General features: G+C 35.1%; 1 protein-coding gene across 3 annotated transcripts in view; it reads left to right on the top strand.

Moving 5' to 3' along the window:
• Nucleotides 1-1,890: 1,890 nt before the first annotated feature.
• The window catches only part of ATF7IP (activating transcription factor 7 interacting protein), a 113,141-nt gene continuing 94,001 nt past the window's right edge, over nucleotides 1,891-21,030 (top strand). The window contains exon 1 of one of the 3 annotated variants that reach the window (XM_046659944.1): nucleotides 1,891-2,050. Coding sequence is in view for 2 of the 3 variants with exons in the window: in XM_046659934.1 (XP_046515890.1) it covers nucleotides 17,498-17,514 (17 nt within the window). In the remaining variant the exon portion in view is untranslated. Of the gene's footprint in view, nucleotides 2,051-17,260; nucleotides 17,515-21,030 lie in introns of those variants that run through there. The other 2 variants (XM_046659934.1, XM_046659923.1) reach the window with 2 other exon arrangements.

Below are 21,030 nucleotides of genomic sequence, written 5' to 3'. Positions count from 1 at the left end.
TTTATACTTATTGTATGCCTCTGTGACAGAAATGATCTCCTAATTTTATCTGTATATGTGACTGATTAGGGGATGTGTCATTTCCTGTGGTCATCTCCAGTGCCTAGAATAGTGTGTGAGTACATCATAAATACTGTACTTGCTGAATGCAATATGAAATGACTGGTTAGATCAACCAGCAGCTAGAATGGCTAAGGCGGCTGTAGATGAGTGGTTGAGGATATTTGGGGAAATTCAAATACAATAAAACTGTCTAGTTGGAGTCTTAGGGAGGAAAGTCTAGAATAAGAGCATATCTAAGAAAATTGATCAGTTGGTGAGTTAATGCTGAATTATTTTTCCCTTTGCCATAAGCCTAGACAATTGAGATTGAGCTATTATAAAAATGATACCTTTTTATTACTTTTTATTTGCTTATAGAAGAAATACAAAGAGAAACCTAATGGACTCTATTATTCCAATCTCATTTCTCTTATTATTATAGAGTAAAACTTTTAAGATTGATATCAATATTTATAATTTACTGAGCATCTATTTTATAATTGAGCACCTATATACTAAAAAATTTTAATACATAGTTTATTATAATTGAGCCTCCATTTGTAATTTATGGAGCACCTGTGTACTATGCTCTGTGCTAAGTACTTTATAAAGCTCAGCAATTAAGCAATGCAAATCTAATTGTGTTATTTCCTGACTTAGAACCTTTTAAGTGATTTCTCATTGCTCTCACAATAAAGTCCAGCCTTTAGGCAACAAATCTATTAAATCAGTTATCATGTTAGAGATGACTTCTTTTAGGGAGGCATTACTGATTTTCCAAGTCCGAATTAGGCGATCCTCCTAAAATCCACCCAGCATTTCAACTAAGTTGAAAGGTGCAAACTATAAAAATAAATATCAACCACCCTGTACTAATTTCTTATTACTTACAAAAATTTCCCGTTTACTTTTCTGTCTCCTTCACTATAGTACAGATTTCTTGAGGACAAGACATTTCTTGAGGACAGACCTAATATAGGTCCGGAACACAGTGATTGCTAAATAATACTGAATGAATAGATTAATTTAAGAGAGAAATTACGTTAAAAAACAATAACCAAGCCTTACGATCTGTCAGGTTCTTCTTACTTTGCAAAACACATTTACATTTATCCTATCATTTAGCTCTCTAAACCAATCTGAACTACAGGCATTAACACCATTTTAGAGATGAGAAAACTGAGTAACAAACTTATTCCAAGGAACAGGCAAGTAAGCATGAGCACTTGGACGTGAGCCCAGATCTCCCAACAAATAATGTAGCACCTTCTCCACCACATCCCGTGGCCAGGGTTGGCTCCCAATATAAAACTGAATCACAGGGATACAACTTCTGGTGGAGGGGTATGATTGCTTGCTCCGTGCTTGCTCTGGCTCAGAACTGAAAGAAAAGATGTGTTTTCGCTATGTCCTCCTTACTTATACAGTTTAAAGTATACTTTGTATATTTTTTATAAGTTATAAACAAATCAACATACTCCAGCCTTTTTGCAAACCTCTTCCCCTCTGCTCTTTAACTCTCACCTACCTATTTCCTTCCTTCCTTCTTTCCTAAGACTCATAGAGGGCGCTCACAAAGTGCTACTCACTGGTTGAGCGAAGCTCCACTTATAAACACACCTCACACTGCAACTGAAAGGCGCAGCGCCACCACCTCAGACTTACTTCTCTTTTCCACGGCAGGAGGCGGGGCCAACTCACCTCATTCAAATAAAAAACCGGGAGATTTGCATGGGGAGCGGCCAGTCCGTGAGCCTATTGGCTGACACCACAGTGGGCGTGGTCAATGCTACGACCACTGAGCCCCGCCTACATTAATTTGCATAACGGCCCCGGCGCGTGCAAGGCAGAAGCGGGTTTGTTTTTGAATCTGCGGAGGCGGCGGCGGCGGCAGCGGCGGCGCCGAGACTGAAGCGCGCGAGACTGAGGCGGCAGCGTTGGGGACGGCTGCGCGGCACAGCTCTGTAGGAAGGAACTTGGTTCCTCCCCTCCTCTCCCGCCCCGAAAGGTATATGTGAATCCCAGGGGCTGCAATGATCACATTTTCTTAAATTACTATTGTATTTAGGAAGAGTCAAGACCGCATTATGGCGGCTGCGGGAGTTGTACTTGCGCCTGCGCGGTTGCGGAGCTGCGGGCGGGCGCTGCATGGGAGCACGTGATCTTGCGGGGTCGGGCTCTAGCTGCAGTTGTGCAGCTGGCGGGCGGTGGCTGCGCAAGCGCAATATTCATTTTCGAGATCTAATGTTCTTGTTGGACGCCATTTGGGTTCTAGGTTTAATTTTGCTCATTCTTGACGGGTTTCGTTTTGTTACCCTCAAACTCCCACATTTTTCAAGGAAAACGTTTTTCTCATGTTGTACTCCTGGACCGACCCTGAAACTCTTTTCTTCTATTTCTCCGATTCTCTGAGAAGCTGTGACTTAATTTTCTGTAAAAATGCCTGTCACTTTTGGTTCTTGATTATAATTTCACTTTTAGGGTATTGCTGGATTCCGGTTTGTGTTAGGGAGATAAAGATCAGCGCCTAGTGGTGTTCTCACGGGAAGTGCATTTATTTGAACTGCATATTTGCAAATGCTTTTTTAACCCTGTTTTTGCCAGTTCTTTTATCATGGTTGTGTGGAATGTTTACAAAATAGAAACAATTTGAGTTTTGGAAATATGAGAGGAAGGGGTGTTGGAAGAACCGATATGATGCTGTTTAAAAAGAAATCTCTATCTCCTTGGGTATTTACTTATTTTTTAAAATTCTTGCTCCTAAGTTTATGAAGTTTTAATTGTAATCAGTTCCTGTGCCTCTGATCATACTTGCATTTGAGTTGTACATTCTTTCAGTCTCTGATCACTTGTCCGTTACTGTTTCAGTTAGATAATTTTTGTTACTCTGACGTTTTAAATTAAGTCATTTTCTTGGCATTTTGTTTGCTATGATATGTAAAATGTAACACTTGGGAAGTTTTTCTGAAAAAGAATTCTACAAAGAACTCTCAACTATACTGAGGCCTTTATGAGGAAATCAAGTTAACCATCAATCAAAAAATCAGTTGATTTTTTAAAAAAGAAGCTGCCCCATATACATGTGTATAAGTTACGGTTTTTTTTTTTTTTTTAATTTTGTGTGTTCCTGGTTTTAGTTTCTTAAAGAAGGTAGTTATAAGTATGCTACAGATTATTTTAGTTTAAAATGATAGTCACTATATTTAAGCGTTATGTAACACCCCGGGAGAAGTTTTATACAATTTGATATAATTCTCCCATTGTGCAAATTACTTCTTAGCTAAAAACTTGTAAATGGTCTTCTTAGACTTCGTCTGTGGTTTGTATATACAGCAGTTGGTTTCTTGGGTGGTTCTATACCTCTAAGTTTGCATCAGTCACCTGTCAGGTGAAGAAGTGGCTGTTACTTTATAATCTTGATTGGTTTAGGGACATTTTTATTTCCTAAAGCAAGTAGTGTTAAAGTATTAAGTAGATGTAGTTGAAAGGAATTCTTTTGGTTGGTGGATTTTCTTAAATGACATCGCCTATGAGATAGAATGGAATGATAGGAAACATTTTTTTTTTCTCAACAGAAAATTTGTCGTTGATATAATGGCTGGACCTCTGAAGTCTTCTACACAGAAATATGTTTGGAAGGCAGTTGTGTAATCTCTTCTCTTTTATGCTTCTGGGGTGATTACCCAGCACACCCCTCCCCACCCCCTAAGACATTATTTCAGGTGTTTTCAAGTTGAAAATATGTTGTATTTTCTGTATTTGTGTATGTATGTGTATATATGGATACACATACATATTTAGGTTAAGAAAAGAAGTTTGATCTTGGAGCATGGTACACTTTGCATTTCCAGAAAAGTGAAATATTTTGGTTTGTATATTTATATTCTCATTTGATATACAAATGATTGCCTTTTAGGTTAATGTTGAAGATCCTAAGAGGTATTTGAAAACACTGAAGACCATAATGTAAATATTTATTGATAGGACAATTTTTGTGTCATGTTTTTTAGAAAGGCAAATATAGTTTTATAAACTGAAAACTAAGATTAATGAATTGTCTGAACATCCACTGTTTGTTCATTGGTACACTGTCAATAACAAGAATGTTTTGAAATTTTGGTTTGTTGCTTCTGATGACACAAAATTTTGACACGTATACAGCATATATAAATATTAAGACTAGGTTACTCCAGGAATGAATACTAAGTTACTGAGGTCGTTTAAATTCTTTTTAGTTTTGTGAATTTTAAACATGATAAGTTAAGTTTAGGAAAAAAAGGTTTGAATGATTAAGCCATAAACCATTAAAATTGTTTTTTTCTATAAATTATGATTTGAATGTGTGATAAATATATTTAATTTTTTTAACTTGTAGCACATTTGGAAAGTGTTGAAAATAAGCAACATTTAGAAATAAACCTTTGGTGATTTTTGTGACTTTTCCGTGGTTGATCAATATTTGTTGATTAATGATCAATGATCAATATTTATTGATCGATATTTTTTCATTTGGATCATAATTTCATTCCTGCTCTTTTAACGTCGTAGTAACTTGTGGATGTTTCCATACTTCGTTATTCTTGTAAAATATTTTGTAGTGCTTACATAATATTATATCATGAAAATATCCCAAATTATAAACTCTTCTTCCAATACATTTTTAAATGGCTACATAATATTATCTCTAATAAGAATGCACTGTGACTTATTAAACTTTTTTTTCTTGTTGGCAATTTTATTTGTTGCCCATTTCTCTATTATAAATAATGCTACCATGCACGTCCTTGTACATGAGTCATGATCTGTGTCTCAATATTTCTTTGAAATTACTGTTTCAAAGGACTTTTAAAGTAATTAACAAAATTGATAAAAACTTAGTTTTCCATCATCAATTTGGTGGTTGAAAAATAGTAGCTCATTAACTTTTTTTGATAACCAAGAGAAGTTGAACTTTTTATGTTTAGTATGTATGCAGTTTTCTCATTTTTTGTGAATTAGCTGTTTGAGGTTTGAGTATTTTTCTGTGGTGGATGTTAATGTTTTTATGTTTTTGTAACAGCTATTTATGGATATTAGCACTTTGCTTTTCATATTTTTTGCAGTAGTTTTTTTTAGTATATTACTTTTTAAATTGCTTATAGATGAACTTTAGATTCTTTTGGTTAAATTTTTAGAAAGCCAACTATTTGAAGTTTTATTTAGAGTTGCATTATACCTAAACTGGGGTGGGTTTACATCGTTATACTATTTGTTTTCTTTATTAATGAATATGATACACTTCCTTTGGAGCCTACAAAAATGTACTGTTTTTAGGAACTCTGGGAAAATTTGTGATTCCTGTTACTTTTCATTAAGATGTTATTTTACTTGTTTCCTGGTACTCATTTAATGTTAGTAAGGATGAGTTGACAGAGGATATAGGACTACATTTCTATTTTTAATCTGCTGTAGGACATGGTGACATGAAAATAATACAAGTATGAAGTGAGAACTGGGGAAAATAGGTTGCCAAAATAAAGTGTTCTACAGTATTTGAAACCAAAATTTTTCTTCTCTGTTTAACATAGATTTTTTTTTTTAATGGAGGAAGTTTGAAAAGTTATCTAATTCGTTTTCTGGCCAGAATGAAGCCTAATACTATAATAAAGGTAAAAATTTTTTTTTAGTCTCTTTGGTGATATTAAGTTGCTATATTCTCACATAAGGATGTTTCCTTAAATTTTAACATAAATTGTTTTTCTCTTAAATCAGTTTTTTGTGCTTATTGTAGTGAAAAGTATTATCTTGATTAATAGTGATATATTTCAGTTGTAATTCTACTTTTTCATAATGGGTACAGCAAAGTAAGTCAGGTTATTGCCAAAATATTTTTATTGAACTAGTTAAACTTGAAAATTGGTGAAGGCATGAAAAGAAAAAGTCAAGGAAGTGAAAATAAAAATCAAGTGGTAAAATATTATTGGCTTTATGAAAATAAATCTAGGAAATAGGTAGAAATCAAATGTTAAGATATTGGCTTTTCTTAAGTATTTTCTTTTCTTTAATGAAAATTTCCTGTCTTTGGGAATTTTTCAAGCAAATTCGCTTGTAGAAGTTTGCATATTTTACTTTTTTATGTGACCTTTGCCCTTACCTGAGAACTTTTCCTGGTTCTGACTAATTATGATACTTGATTTTTCAGGCTATAACCCATGAGAAGTAGCAAAGTAGGGACAGGAGAAGTGCTGCTAGAGAAATGCATATGGTTCAGGGCAAGAAATGATGGCTAGCATCTTGAAGAGTGAAGGGGGGTCTGATTTCAAGTGTTAGAAGCAAGAATTTAAAAACTTAGTTTTGAGGTTGGTTAGTTTGGGAATCAGTACTCCTAGAGCTGAATCAGTATTTATAGCATGTTTATTATGGTACTTGATGATCTAATTAATGATTCTGAGTCATAGAGAAATTTAGTTATGTTTAACTTATTCAAGAAGGCAAAGAAGTGTATGACTTAATATAGAAAGATTTCTATTTTTTTTTAAGTTTCGAGGTATATGGAAAATTCATATGCTGGCATATCTAGTTTTTTCACAGAGTCACATGTAGAAAGAAGTTTGAGGATCAAGTTCCTGCCTTTGAGTTCCTAACAGTTGAGGGGCATATTATAGATAAAAATTAGGCGATGTTTTAATGTTATTTAAACAGTAGATTACAAAAATACCGTCGAGTAGCTCTGGGGAGGGAGCCATAGTCCTTGTCAGTTCCCTAGACCACCTAGAAATTACCTATCCATTAGTGGAGCTTCTGTTTTACAATTGTTGCTCATTTGAACTTTGTTATGTTCTTTAGAGAGCCCAAGACTTTAAAAATTAGTTCAGAGTGTTCTTTCTCAGAGTGTCCTGCAATCTACAAAGTAAATCAGTTGTTTCTCCTGGCATTTTAGTTTGTTCAAAACAGAAAAGTGAATTCCACAAAATTAAACTTTGTTTGCATATGTTTCAAGTAGCACAGTGGGAACCATTTTGTCCTGGAAGACAGACCGGGTGAGTGCTGGGCACGTTTCAGTCCTTTAAGTCCTGCAAAATGAGAAATGCAGGGCACTAGTGCTTATTTATATAATGTGAATGTTTTCAGTTTTGGATTTTGATCATTTGGATCTTTGAGTCTTTAAGAGAATGACTCAGGCATCTCCTTGGCCACCTTCCAAAAAATGTGGCAGCCCTAAGGGTATAGTTGATGGTGCCTCCCTGAGAGTCTTTATAATTGGACCTATATAAACATGAAAGTCTAGGAAATGAAGATGACTTGTTAACTTACCATCAGAAATATTCACTTATTCATGTCTGCAATTTTTTATTGCTCTTAATGTTATAAAATGTGTTATAGTATTTGGAATCTAACAACTAGGAATCACTGTCTATATACCCTTTAGTTTGGGAGAGAGGCCCCCTTTGTATGATGGTGAGGTAAGGTAGTAGTGTCACAATATCTTACTATATAATCCTTTGTCCCTTTCTTTGTTGTCTGTATAGGCCGGTGCTTCTTTGGGGAACTGTTGTCTTGGTGGGTAGCTAGGAACTATGGGTCCGGCCTTCTATGGCACTTTCTCATTCTTAGAAGAAATTTGGATTGTACATTGGAATAGTGACTCTCAGAACTGACAGAGCTGTAAAAGGATCTCTCCTTGTCAGTAATTCTCAAAGATAATGCCTTCCATTTTGTAGAAAGGTGACCCTAGAAGGTGGGAAGAGAATCTGCTGTTCTGAGGGACAGGAGATAAAGGATTTGGTGAAACATTAATGAGTGACTTGAGTGCTTCAGCTAATTCTCAACTAAGGCTTTGGAGCTTAGGAGTCTCTCTGTCCTGTTACCCTTATTAGATTCAGTGTCTTAAGCAGAAATGGGTAAAAGCCGGGAAGAGAAAAAAGACCACCTTTGAACTTTTCTACTGTTCTTATTTCCTTTTAGGCAGTAAATGTTTGGAGCTAGGTGGATTAGAGTTAAGGCTAAGCTGCTGAGATACTATTACTGTTGTTTAAGGGTGGTAAATGTTTATTTCTCCCATATAGCAATACAGAGGAAGACTGGTTAGGGTTTCTAGGTGGCTTTGGCGTCACATACAGTTTCCAGGTGTTGAACATTGTTTCTAGGTTGAACATGACCACTCCAGCGTTTCAACAGCAAGGGGCAAGGGAGAAAGGGCTGTGGGAGTGCACACTCATTCTTGTCAGAGCATGATGTGGAAGTGGCATCTATCACTTTGACTCGTATTTTGAGTGAGAATTTAGTCACAGGAACATACTTAGCTGGGAAAGGAGGGTTGGGAAATGTATATCTTGCTAGATAACCTTGTGCTCAGCTAAAATTAGAGTGTTTTATAAAAGGTGAGAGCTGTTTTGAGAATTAGATCCAGTTATCACTCTGTATATCTTCCTTTGAAATGGAATTTTGAGAGCTTTGTATTCATGATTTGTGGCTGAGGTTGTAGTTATTAGAAATATTTCTCTTTTCTGGTAGAATTCTTCCCCTTTCTGGTTGCCTTTGAAAACATATTAAATCATGATTAGCGTTGCAAGAATTGGAAGTTTAATTCAATTTTTAAACTTTAGCGTACAGTGTTTTAACCTTTCCAGTTAACTTGCTTATTCTCAAAGGATGAAGGACTGCAGGGAAACTGTCAGTGACAGTTGTTTGAACTGCTTATTTTAGTCTCAGAGTTGAGTTTATGTTTGAATTATCTTATCCAGATTCTATTTTTTTCCACTTATAACTATATGTATAAAATACACATTTTCAAGATGGAAAATGTGACTTTTGAGGGCCTTGAAATATACACAGGTAAAAAGATTGTGGTTGTAAATTCCTTGCGTATAGGTAAAACTTACATGATTAATAAGTAAGTAATTAAAAGCTTTCTGTAGAATATGATAAGTTTAACAATAGATATTTGTGTAAGGCACAGAAAGTAGGACTCTATTGAGGGGAGATCAATGAACTCTTAGAGGAGTTTATTTTAAGGGATGCATTAGAAGAATATGCTTAGTAAAGGGAATAAATTGGATGTTCAAAATCTCAGAGGTGGGAAAGAAGGTAGTATGTTAGGAGAACTCTAAATAGCTCCCTGATATAAATCCTTGATCTTTGTAAATAAGAGTCATTGCTGCTAGGTGCCCACATAATATGCCTAATAAAGGATATTGTTACAGCTGGAAGTTCTCTAATTTCTCTTTTTTACTTTGCTATACTTTGTCTCTCTTTTAAAGGCATTTATTTCTCTCTACTTTTATGTTTATAGTTATTTGTGTAGTACTTTATAAGCTTTCTGCAGTTAAGAATTGTATCTTACTGACATATCTGACATATGTCACATTTTAAGGCCGATTCCTTCTAGTTAGGTCTGATAAGACCACTATTAAAAGTATAAGATGGCTTTCTACAATGCCTACCTTAATAGTCAATAAATATTTGCTTATTGAAAGAATAGAACCCCTTTGTTTTAAGTGGAGCTTCAGAAAAAGGGAGTAAGATATTCTAACTCCTTTCTTTCCATTAACTCATGATTATTCACAAATGTCAGAACTTTATTTTTTTTAATACTTGAACATGAAATTTGCTTAAAGCACTCTGCATAAATTGTCAAAAGATTCGACAAGCACTTTGCATGTGAAAAATTATAAATAGTAAAACAACTTCTGGAAAAAATTATTTCATCTCTTTCATTAAGAAATAGAAGAAATTTAAGAAAATAAGGAAACACCATTGCTTACCTATTAATAAGAAGTTCCTAAACTATAACTCTGAAGGCCATATGTATGCAGATTAATAAGAGTTTGATGAAAAGATGGAATGATATAATTGTTTTATGTTTTAAGTTTATATAATTCACTCCGTATAAAATTTACTTGAAATGATTTAAAAGTTAGGAGATAAAAACAAGTCAATGAAGAAAGAAAGAACAGGGGAAAAGGCAAAGGATTTTCCTAAAACCAGTTTGTAATATAGTGAAGTGGAAAGAACCGCAATTTTGTCTTGGGACCTGGGCATTCCTTATCTGTCAAATGGTGATACCACCTGCCTGGTAGGGTTGTTGTGAGGGTTAAATGAGATTAGATATATAAACTGCTTAGCATTTGTTCCTGAGATATTTTTCTTTTCTGGCTTCAATCAATTGGTGAATTCAATTAGTCAGGCATGAATATTTACTAAGAGGCAGCTATGTGCAGCTATAGGGAGCCCCGCAGTGCAAGGAGATTTATAGAAAACAACAGTATTCTTGATTACTAGAGCTAGAATTTAAATGCATTTAAAAAGTAATTTAGAAAAGCAGGTCTGATAATATCACTCACTAGTAGGGAAAATAAGCATTTAGAAAAGCAGTTTATTTGCAAAGGTTTGTGAGAGAGTCCAGGTTTAGGACTGATGGATTAAATTTAAAAAAACCCAAAGTAGGGGCGGCCCCATGGCCAGTGGTTAAGTGCGCGCGCTCCGCTGCAGGCGGCCCAGTGTTTCGTTGGTTCGAATCCTGGGCGCGGACATGGCACTGCTCATCAAACCACGCTCAGGCAGCGTCCCACATGCCACAACTAGAAGGACCCACAACGAAGAATATACAACTATGTACCGGGGAGCATTGGGGAGAAAAAGGAAAAAAATAAAATCTTAAAAAAAAAACCCAAAGTATTTAAAAAATAGAAAACCCTACAAGATTACTAAATTCACGAGGTTTATGGTAAGCCTCTTCATGGTGGAAAAGTGGCCATTTTCTCACATTAATTCTCATATCTTCAAGGTTTGTTAAATTTGTGTAGACAGTCATATTGCCAAAGTTAGAGATGTAGTCATTTGTTTGGGGGACTAGATCTACATACGTTTATCCCATTTTCTTTTTTAAATTTCAGGCGCAGAGTGCTCTCTTCCACTTCACCCCCCAGCTATGGAACTTGCTGGACAGGCTCACTCAAAATTGAGACAAAACAAAGTATCAGTTTTCTTTCGTAACCTTTCCTGTGGCCACATTTCTGTCCCTTAAGGCACAGATTTAACTATATAAATTTGTTTAATGATTTTCTAATTCTTTATTTTGTTTGGATCTTTTATTTTATTTCACTGTGTTATTTAGATAGGTCTAATGAGGTGTTGATTGATATAGAAAAACTTCCCTATAGGCTGATTAACAAAACTTTGTCCATTTGACATGAGATTTAAGAGTTAACATCTGTCTAGATGCTTTGTAAAGTATAATAATTTGCTTATTTATTATCTGCTTGATTACAACATCAGGAACCAAGAGCCATCTAATTTATCTCAATGAGTTTTCACCTGCAGTACTTAAAACTGGTTAGGGTATCATGGTTCTTTGAGATTCCCACATTTGTCAGTGTTCTGTGTTTGGCAGGAAGTGATATTCTTTATTCCCTTTAAAGCTGGGAATCCATAAGCTGTAGAAGAGATACTAAATTGATTTCCTGTGAAGACGTAGTAGGCATCATTTCTGCATTTGAGGTGCAGTCCTTGTTTCTTGTCATACCTAATTAAAAGAGTTTTGTTTTTAAATGTCACATTTCTCTTGTGGTCATGGTTACAAATTTGATTTATCCAATTTTATCCTGGTAGGAAGGAAAACAGTTTCTTAATGAAACTGTGTAAACTGGTTCATAAAAAATAGACTGTTATGATACTTAATATAATATTAATGTTTGTGCTAAGTAGTTTTTAGACAAGGCCAATCAATATATTCAGTATTTTTCTACAGAATTATTCTTAAAGTGTTCTGGTGGTTTATTAACTTATCACCTATATTAAGATCATTCAGAGGGTAATTTTCCCCTGGAATTCTGAAGGTATTGGATCAAGATATTATTTAAATTACTGCTTTATACAAAATGTATCTTAAATTGAGAGTTAAAGATATATTAAGAAGTTGTTTTTCCTACATGACCATTAAGATAAAATATTAACCACAATGAAATCAGTTCATTTAGTCCTAGGTAATTCTTGTTTTACTGATCTAGGGTGAAGTAATCTACTTACACAAAGTTGTCTGCACTGGACTAACACAATCATGGAAATTCTAACTTATTCTCTTGATACAGTTATGACAGATGTTGATTCACGAATATAATGTTAACTTTATAACAGGATGCCTGCATCCATGAATCTTTTCCATGTAATAGTAATAGTTAAGATGATTTGGTACAGTCCTTTACTTCAGATTTTGATGTTTATTTAGAAGACACTTTTTTTTTCCATCAGGTACAGTGACAGCAAGGATCTTGACTCACTTTTGTTTCTTGAGTCTCATTGCTCTAGTCTGACCTAGTTGCTCTCTATATCTGGTACACCACTGTCATCCTTAGAATTTTATTTACCACTGTGGGGATTTCCTTCACCCCTCTTCTGTGTAGGACCCTTGTTTTCTATGTGTCATGTCTTTTTATTGACTTATTCTGTCATTAGGGGGAGGAGACCATATTCTCTAGTAGCTTTTTGAGAAGATGTGTGTGAGAGGCATATCTTTTGAGACCATGTGTGTCTGAAAATTGTCATTCTGTGTTTTTATGCTTGATTGATAGTTTGGCTAGGTATAGAAATCTAGGTTGGAAATTATTTTTCTTTAGAATTTTAAAGGCACTGCTCCCTGATCTTGCTTCTATTAATACTGAGAAACCTGAAGACATTCTTATTTCTGACTTTCTCCTCCATGGAAGCTTGTAGAATCTGAGATTAGCTCCAGTGTTCTGAAATTTCACTGTAATTCCTTGAAGTAGAACTGTTTATTATTGTTTGCTCACATTCACTGGGCCCTACCAGACTAGCAACTTTTGCCTTTCGGTTTAGGAAGTTTTTCTTAAATGATTTCATTGGTGACATCTTTCTTTTGCCATTCTGTCATTCTAGTATGAATTTTCAGATGGGTACTCCAGTTTTCTTATGTTTTTCCTCCTATTTACAACTTTGTCTTTTTGCTCAGGCAGATTTCATCAGCTTTGTCATTGAATCCTTCTGTTGAGTTTTTCATTTTTTTCTATCATGTTCTCAATTTCTTTTTTTTTGTTCCTTGCCTATAGTATTCTATTATTGACACATAAATGCAACATCTTTTCTTATCTGTGGATATTAATATTTTTTGAAATTTTCTTCCTGATAGTCTGTTACTTTGTGTTTTTGTTTTGTTTTGCTTTTTTGTTTTCATCTCTATCTTCCATGTTACACTTTTCTTAGTTCCCTACGTCTTCCTTGCCTGACTGTAGAATATATTATGGAAGATTAAAAAGTTGATTAGAATGTCTAAATTTATCAGTTTTGAACTTCACTATAGGCTGATTTGAGTAGGCCATTTTGGGAGAGCTCCCAAGACCTTAAGGTCTTTTGTACTTGTTAAGATACCCCCAGAGAATATCCTTCCATTTTCATCTATGGAGAATAAGGGTTTGATTGTAGCATTCTGGGAGATTATTGGAGGAACAGGACTAGGAGTCTCTGCAGTCAGCAATGTTACTCTCTTTTTGGTATGTACTCTCATTTTTAACTGTGGATGTTGTCTTCAGACTTTTGCTAGGATTGTGGTGAGCAGGTATTCAGTGGAATGTATTTGGTGACGGCATCTAGGGTATCTTACTGCTTCACAAACAGCTTTCACTAGTCCCTTTTTTAACCACATCATCCTATTTGCTCCCCTCACTTCAATTTCCAAAGGTACCTAGTTCTTCTATTTCCTATGTCTTTTGAAATTGCTGCCATGTAAATCAGATTGGTTCTTAACTTGTTCCCAGTACAACCTGGAATATGGGTTTTGGGGAGCTGCTAAGTTAGTTACCAGTGGTTCTGCTTATTTTCCAGCTCCCTAAATCTTTGTAGCTATTGTCTCTCTTACTTTTCTCCCTGTTCTTGAGGATTTATGCCTTCAAAAAATACCTTTACTGTAGTTTTTAATATGTATGATGTTGATAATTTGTATAATTAAAGTATATTAACTGGATAAATGAAAAGTATATTTACCTTCTCTCTAGTGCAATGAAACCTTTTGTTTAGGTTCTATGGAATTTTCAATATTTTGCATATGTAAACTTTTCTAATAGTGTGATATATGATATATAAAAAGTGTAGTTGACTAGAGTTAATCCTCTTCTAGTTCTGTTTCACAATACTTGTGTGACTGCTGGCAAATGATTACATTCTCTGGTCATAAATATCTGAGATTATAGCATTCTTATTTTACGTGGTCATTGTAAGAGTGAAATGAAAAAATTATGTGAAAAGTGCTAGTTTTTATTTAGGAGGAGATAAAATATTGAGTAATCATGGAAATATTTGCCTAATATTAGAAATAGTTTCCAAATGTGTTTACTTTTACATATAAATGGTGATTGGGTTTATTAGACTGACCCTATCTGAAACAAATTTCTTATAATCTATGACATTATATAATCAAGTTATATTCTTTCTTAGTAATATTAAAAAATTTAAATGTAAATAGTATGCTTATGTTCTATAATTTTCTGTAGATTTTCCTCAGAGTTCAGCTGTTCTAAGCATGTAGTAGCTCCTGTATAGTGCCTATAAAAACACTAAAAACTGGAAAATGCTCTACAAAAGGTATTTTTTCCATCCTAGGTTTTGAAGTGCAGAGGTCTGTTAGGCCAAGACCACAAACTTAATTGACTTATTAGTTGACTGCTTCTTCTTCCTAGAAAATAAGGGTTGAGATCCTGAAAATGAAAGTCCTTAAAGATACAGAATTTTCTAAGATTTTTGTGGTAGAAATGAAAATACTGGGAATTAATTTCAACTCAGTATCTATTGAGCAAATAAACATTGTTTCACACTATGGAAGTGAATGGAAATGAATTAAGTTGCAGTTTCTGTCCCTTTGGAACTGATATATAAAGATAGAAGTAATGACGTTTGTTAAGTGTAATGATAACATGCATGAAAGATCTTGAGAGAGAGCACTTGGACCTGGTTTGGGAGATGGGCATAGTAAGGAGAAGGGAGAGTAAGGAAAAGATTGTCAGTAAGAAGGAAATTTAGGTTGAATCATGAATAGGATTTATCGGGTGAACTAGGATATTTTTTTTGGGCTAGAGAGTGAAACATGTTGGCAGTGGCACCCGTTTTCCGAATAACAGCCTAAACATTTTCCTTTCCTAAACTGTTTCCATGATGTACAGAAACACAACCAATGTGGAAAGGGGTGGACAGAGTTCCGTGGGCTCAGGCTGAGTGTAGTCTAGGGTACATGGAGGTCTTAGCACTTTTGTGAAGTTGTGTAATCTCTGAGCTTGTTTCCTCAATCACGAATTGGAGAGAAAACCTGCCTTGTAGGGTTAGTGGGAGAATTAATTGAGATAATGTGTATAAAATTTACCTAAAGGCTTGATCCACATTAATGTACCTCTCTAGTCCTTTGTCTTGTAAAGCCCCTTACATATAGTAGACAATCAGCATATTTATTGATTTGACTTACTGTGCCTTGGGATAATACAGAAAATCTAGTAAGTTGGTAGTAAAATGATTATAGTGGCTGGAGGAGGATTGGTATAATGATGAAATTTAGATTGTGTGTCTTATTTTGAAATCTAAATTGGGTGAAAAGTAGATCTTATAGCCAATAATAGTAGCCATCTAGCTGCTTAGCTTACCAAGAAAGCTTAGACTGAGGAAAAAGTAGCCAGGGTTTACATTGGAAAGGTATTTGAGAAGACAGGGGAGGCTTAAAGGGGGGAGGGGGCGGCGCTTCATACATTTCATGATGTGGAACGTAACTTAAATCTTTGTGGAACAGACTTCCAAAAGAATCTGCTTCCTGAATATCAGAATCCGTTCATCAAGCAGCTCTAAGTGTGTTGGCTATTTGTCTCCCATTAACCTCACTCACATTCCGGTGCTACGGTAATTTCTATCCTGTTTGACTCTTACCAAGGTCTTGCTTTCAATGAATAGATTTGAGCCACCGTCAGGGAATCACAGTTACATTTTTGAAGAACTAATGTGGCTTGGATCAGGTACAACCTTTTTTTTTCCCCCTGAGACAGTACCCGAAGCAGTTTTTATATACATGATCCAGTTTGCCTCATGTAGAATAAATAAGGACCTTATAAAAGCTGATTTTTTTTTTTTACCTTTATTATGGAAAATTTCAAATATACAGAAATAGAATGAAATAATGAACTCCATGTGCCCATCACTCAGCTTGAACAATTATCAATTTATGGGGCCCTTCTCCTTTTAGTTACACCCCTCCCACTCCCTACACCCTTAACAATTGTTTTAATAAATACCCAGATGTAGTGGTGGATAGAGACCAGATAGCACAGGCCAGCTAAATTTGAGAAAGGTAAACCAAGGGAGAGAGAAGGAAAAGGTGATAGCTCGTGTGAACTGTCAAGCAGATTCTGTCTATGCTTTTGTTCCTCAGGTCTCTTGATGGCTAGGTTACTGCTAAGACAGATTTGTTGGGATCTCTCTCAAATTTGTCTTGTTAATATACCTACTTTCAGACTGAATTATACCCTTTTGGTCTCCTTATTTGTTTTTCCCCAGGAGTGTCCACATTCTTTATTTGCTTTTTACCCATATCAAAATGTTGCGAGGTCTGTGGCAGGGCATGCAATTTAATTTGCCCTGGGACCAAACATTCACCTGGAAATGTCTTTGTGACCATCTGGACTACAGAAGAGAAGAAATTATTTTTATCTTTATGGCAGATTACTCAAAATAACCCTTGTTGCCATCATAGCTCTAATGACTCTAGTCCCTCCCCAGCAGTTATTTAAAATTATTGTCAAGATTCAAAAATTTGATTGCCAGCTTTAACCATTCTGCTGGATTTGAGCACTTTGGGGTTTAGATTCTGTAGGGAAAATCTTTAATTAGCCTTCTATAAATGGAAATTGACTATCAGGATTTAAACATCTTAATTTTCCAGAAATTGTAAAAATTGGCACTCTTTTCATGATAAAAGTACTATAAAAGATTTTTTAAAAAGGGAGCCTTGAGCAGAGTTTGACTTTTTTTTTTCTGGACTGAAATGGGGGCTTTTTTTTTCAAGCGAATTCCCTGATGTTTGCTGTGTGTGATTTGGCTCTATCTCTGTAACTGCTAATATGTGGCGTGGACTTCAAGCTGCCTGGGATCTGGATGTGCCCAAAGTCTGTATTGCAAGTCGGGTTTCACAGGCATTATGTTACAAAACTGGCTTGCTGCCTTAGCTGTTTTCTCTGTCCTGAGTAGCTGCATTGTTTGTTGCAGTATATGCATTAGCTGTTGTCTGTGTTCAGTTTCCTGCAGGCTGACAAAGTGGGAGGGGCTTTGTTTGATTCATAGCTGAGTTTTCACTGTGTGAGTTCTTGAGTGCACATTGCAGCCATCTTAATTACACTTTAGTGCAACTGAGACAGTGCAGCTGTCTCAAAATGGCTGCTAACCTAGTCTTTGTAGCTGCTTAGGCAGCAACTATGCCAGTGAGGAGACTTGTCACATGCATCAGGACCAGAGGTAAGAACCAATTACTCTTTATCTTTGAACATTTTAATTAAAAAACATTGTAATTTTACTGAGTTTATATAGGAAGATGAACTTAGAGCTTGCTGGCTAAGAACTTGAAATGTTTGCTGATAGAACCTTTAAGCCTCTGTTATGGAAACAGTACATAGGTTGGTGAGGTCAAAGGTTAAATTCCTGTAATTTCTCACCATCTTATGTTCTGTCATTGCCAGAACATTTGATCATCACAGTAGTGTTTTTCTGGCTCTAATTAACTTAATATTCCTTTTGTGTTGGATATTTTAGTTTGCTTGATATTTATTTGTAGAAATTAAAAGCAGTATATCATCTGAATAGATTTTTAAAAGAGAAGCCATAAATAAGCCTTGTTTTGCACGAAGAATGCGATTTTCCTGGCTTTTTGTGTGTGTATGTGTGTTTTGGAGGTATTGTTTGGTAGCTTTCTGGAAAGAATGTTAATTCTCTGGATATAAATCATAGTTACAGAAAGAAAAAATTTTTTTAAGACTGTTAGAGTTTTTTTGTACTATAGGTTCCAATTCTTTCTCCTTATGCTGCCTCCTCCCGGCCATCCAATTCTTTCACATTTTTAATGGTGCTAACTTTTTATCCTAATTACTTTTTTCTTAAAGTGGCATTCAGATTCAGATTTTGAATTTAGAAATAAGTTCACACCTTCTAGGTCTGGATACCCCTTTTCTTTATAGCTAATGGATTCTAGTGCAACAGAGCTGAAGCAAATGCTCAATTGTTTCAGTTAATTAAGTGATATTAATTGTTGATGTCCACTTTAGTCTTAGTTTAAACCTGTGGTATATTTAAAAGTAATATAACTCAATGATTTTATAAGTTTAGTTTCAAAATTTTCAAAAAGCTTTCTTAACATTGTTCTGAAGTAGAAACGTTTATTGAGATATTGTAAGTTCATAGTGACCCAGAAAGGTGGGAGAATGAAATTTGTATTCACATAATATTTCAGATAGCAGAACAGTTATACTTTAAGCGCTAATATTTAAATTGCAGTACTCATTAAAATTTTTTCTAGGTGGTATAGTACATTCCTCTAGCTTTGTCAATAGAGTATTTTGAATATATCCCTGACTAATAGGACATAGAACAATAAGTTTTGAACTTTCTAAATGCAACAACTTTTAAAAAACAGCAACTTTTTGCACATTAAATTCTTATGAAGGACCCCAATATATAAAAGGGATACATGTGGTATTTTATCGTTGTATACTTATTTTATAATGTACATTTATAACCTTTACTTATTATAAGTTTATTTAATAAAATGAGAACAATTAGGTTGATTAAAACAAAATTTTGAAATCAGATCATATATGACAGTTCTAATCTTCTATTAGTGTCAGGATCTAGGTCGTTTATTTGTAGAACTCCAGGCGCTAAGGGACTGTGGAATTCAGTTTGAAAAGTATTCTAGAACGTATATTCTGTTTTGATTTTCATGAAGGTAGAGTATAAGATCTATATTTATAAAGTTTAACAGTTTAAAATTGCTGCCTTGCCAGAAAATTGTGTTTATATTTGTTCTTAGTTTCTTTTAAATAAAATAATTGTTCATTTGTTCAGTGGCCTAAAATATATTTGACATTACTAGCTCAGTTTCATCAACAGCTTTAGCATGCTTATTTCACTTTCATTAACTTATTACTTTGTAACGTTGTTAGGACTATTTATGTGATATAGTAGATTCTCATAAACGGAACATTACTTTATGTAAATCCAGCCCTATGAACTTGCCCCTAAAAGAGAAAAAGAACACTGAATTCATTATGCGTGAGAGATTCTATCCATCATTCCTTTCAATAAGGTTGTGCCCTGGAGTAAGACATAGGAGAGCGAATGTGCTTAATCACTCTTATTTTCATGCCTCTCATAGTATGCACAGCTCACTGTGTTTCAAAAGTTTCATACAATTCAAGCCAGCTACTTGGTTTGATATTCTTTATTGCTGGAGGAAAACTGGCTAGGTTGAAATTATTGATCAACTTATGTTAATCTTCAGAGTATGACCTCAGGGAAATTTTAATGATCCACTCTTTTTGCTCTCTGTTAGGGACTATAAAATTTACCTCCACCCTTCACAAGATGACTCCACTGATTATTTCTTGTACATGGGGAAACACCAGCCCTCTGTGGGTACTCAGGATATTGTTGCTAATTCTTTCAGTGCCATGTTACAGTTTTGCAACTATAAGCATAAACTAGACCTCACTGGAATTATTGTTTTTGAGATTGGTGAGTGTTCAGATTTTCTATGCTGAATTTCAGGTTAGCTGTTGTGCTGAACAACTGAGGGCATAATAAATCTGGGACCTAGGTAATTGAGATTTTTTTTCTTTTGAGGAAGATTAGTCCTGAGCTAACTGCTGCCAATCCTCCTCTTTTTGCTGAGGAAGACTGGCCCTGAGCTAACATCCGTGCCCATCTTCCTCTACTTTATATGTGGGACGCCTACCACAGCGTGGCTTGCCAAGCGGTGCCATGTCCACACCCGGGATCGGAACCGGTGAACTCCAGGCCACTGAAGCGGAATGTGCGCACTTAACCACTGCGCTACTGGGCTGGCCCCGATAATTCAGATTTTATGTTATTATTTTGTCACTTTTTCTTTCCCATTTGTTTACTCTTTTCATAAGCCCTTTCATTAGCGTAAGCCTTTAAGGGAAATGTTGAGATAGAGGAAAGAACATTAATCAAGAGTTCAAACCTAAATTTGAATCCTGTTTTTGCTACCTTTTTCTTGTATTGACCAACTCATTCTATTTTCTGACTCTTGGTTCCTCCTTTATAAAATGGAAAAATTCCTATCTATTTGGCAAGGATATGCTGAGGATCAGTTTACATAATGTTTCTGAATTTTACCATGAAATACTCCACAGATATCTAATTTTCCAGTAATATTTGAATGCTTTTCAGTTTCTTTGCTTCCCAGATGTCATACATTTTATCATATGTGATTGGGTCGGGGAATGTGGTATGTTTAAAAAGTATAGGAAATTTTTCATATAACTCATGCTCAGAAGCAAGAAGTGCTAACTAACATCAATATATATTCATATTTGTACCACTGGCTTCTACTCTGTTACATGAAGTACCCATCCTTTGCTGTATTGGAGTAGTAGCAGATGTATTTATTAACTAGAACAAATATGGAATGTTGGCATTACAGAAATAGAGGAGTAGGAGAAATGTTTCAGTTCTAATCTGGGTGAGTCTTCCAAATATACTGAGAAAAAATTATTTCTCTAAAGAGATGATTTGAGTTCAGGGCCTAGAGTTTTATGCGTTTCAGTATAAATGCAATCTTGAGAACAGTACAGTTCTCTTTCAGTGGCCATAAACTGGCAGCCAACAAACTTATTTTATACTTTGGCCACTGCCCCATTTCTCTAGTTGTTAATATTTAAAGCTGTCAGGTTTTACATAAAAATCTGGATGTCTCATCTGTTGGAAAATAGAAGAGTGGGCAGCACTGGGAAT

This window comes from Equus quagga, chromosome 1 (assembly GCF_021613505.1).
Source record: "Equus quagga isolate Etosha38 chromosome 1, UCLA_HA_Equagga_1.0, whole genome shotgun sequence".
NCBI lineage: Eukaryota > Metazoa > Chordata > Mammalia > Perissodactyla > Equidae > Equus > Equus quagga.
Note: the sequence above shows the minus strand (reverse complement) of the source record. Positions and strands in the feature narration are given on the sequence as shown.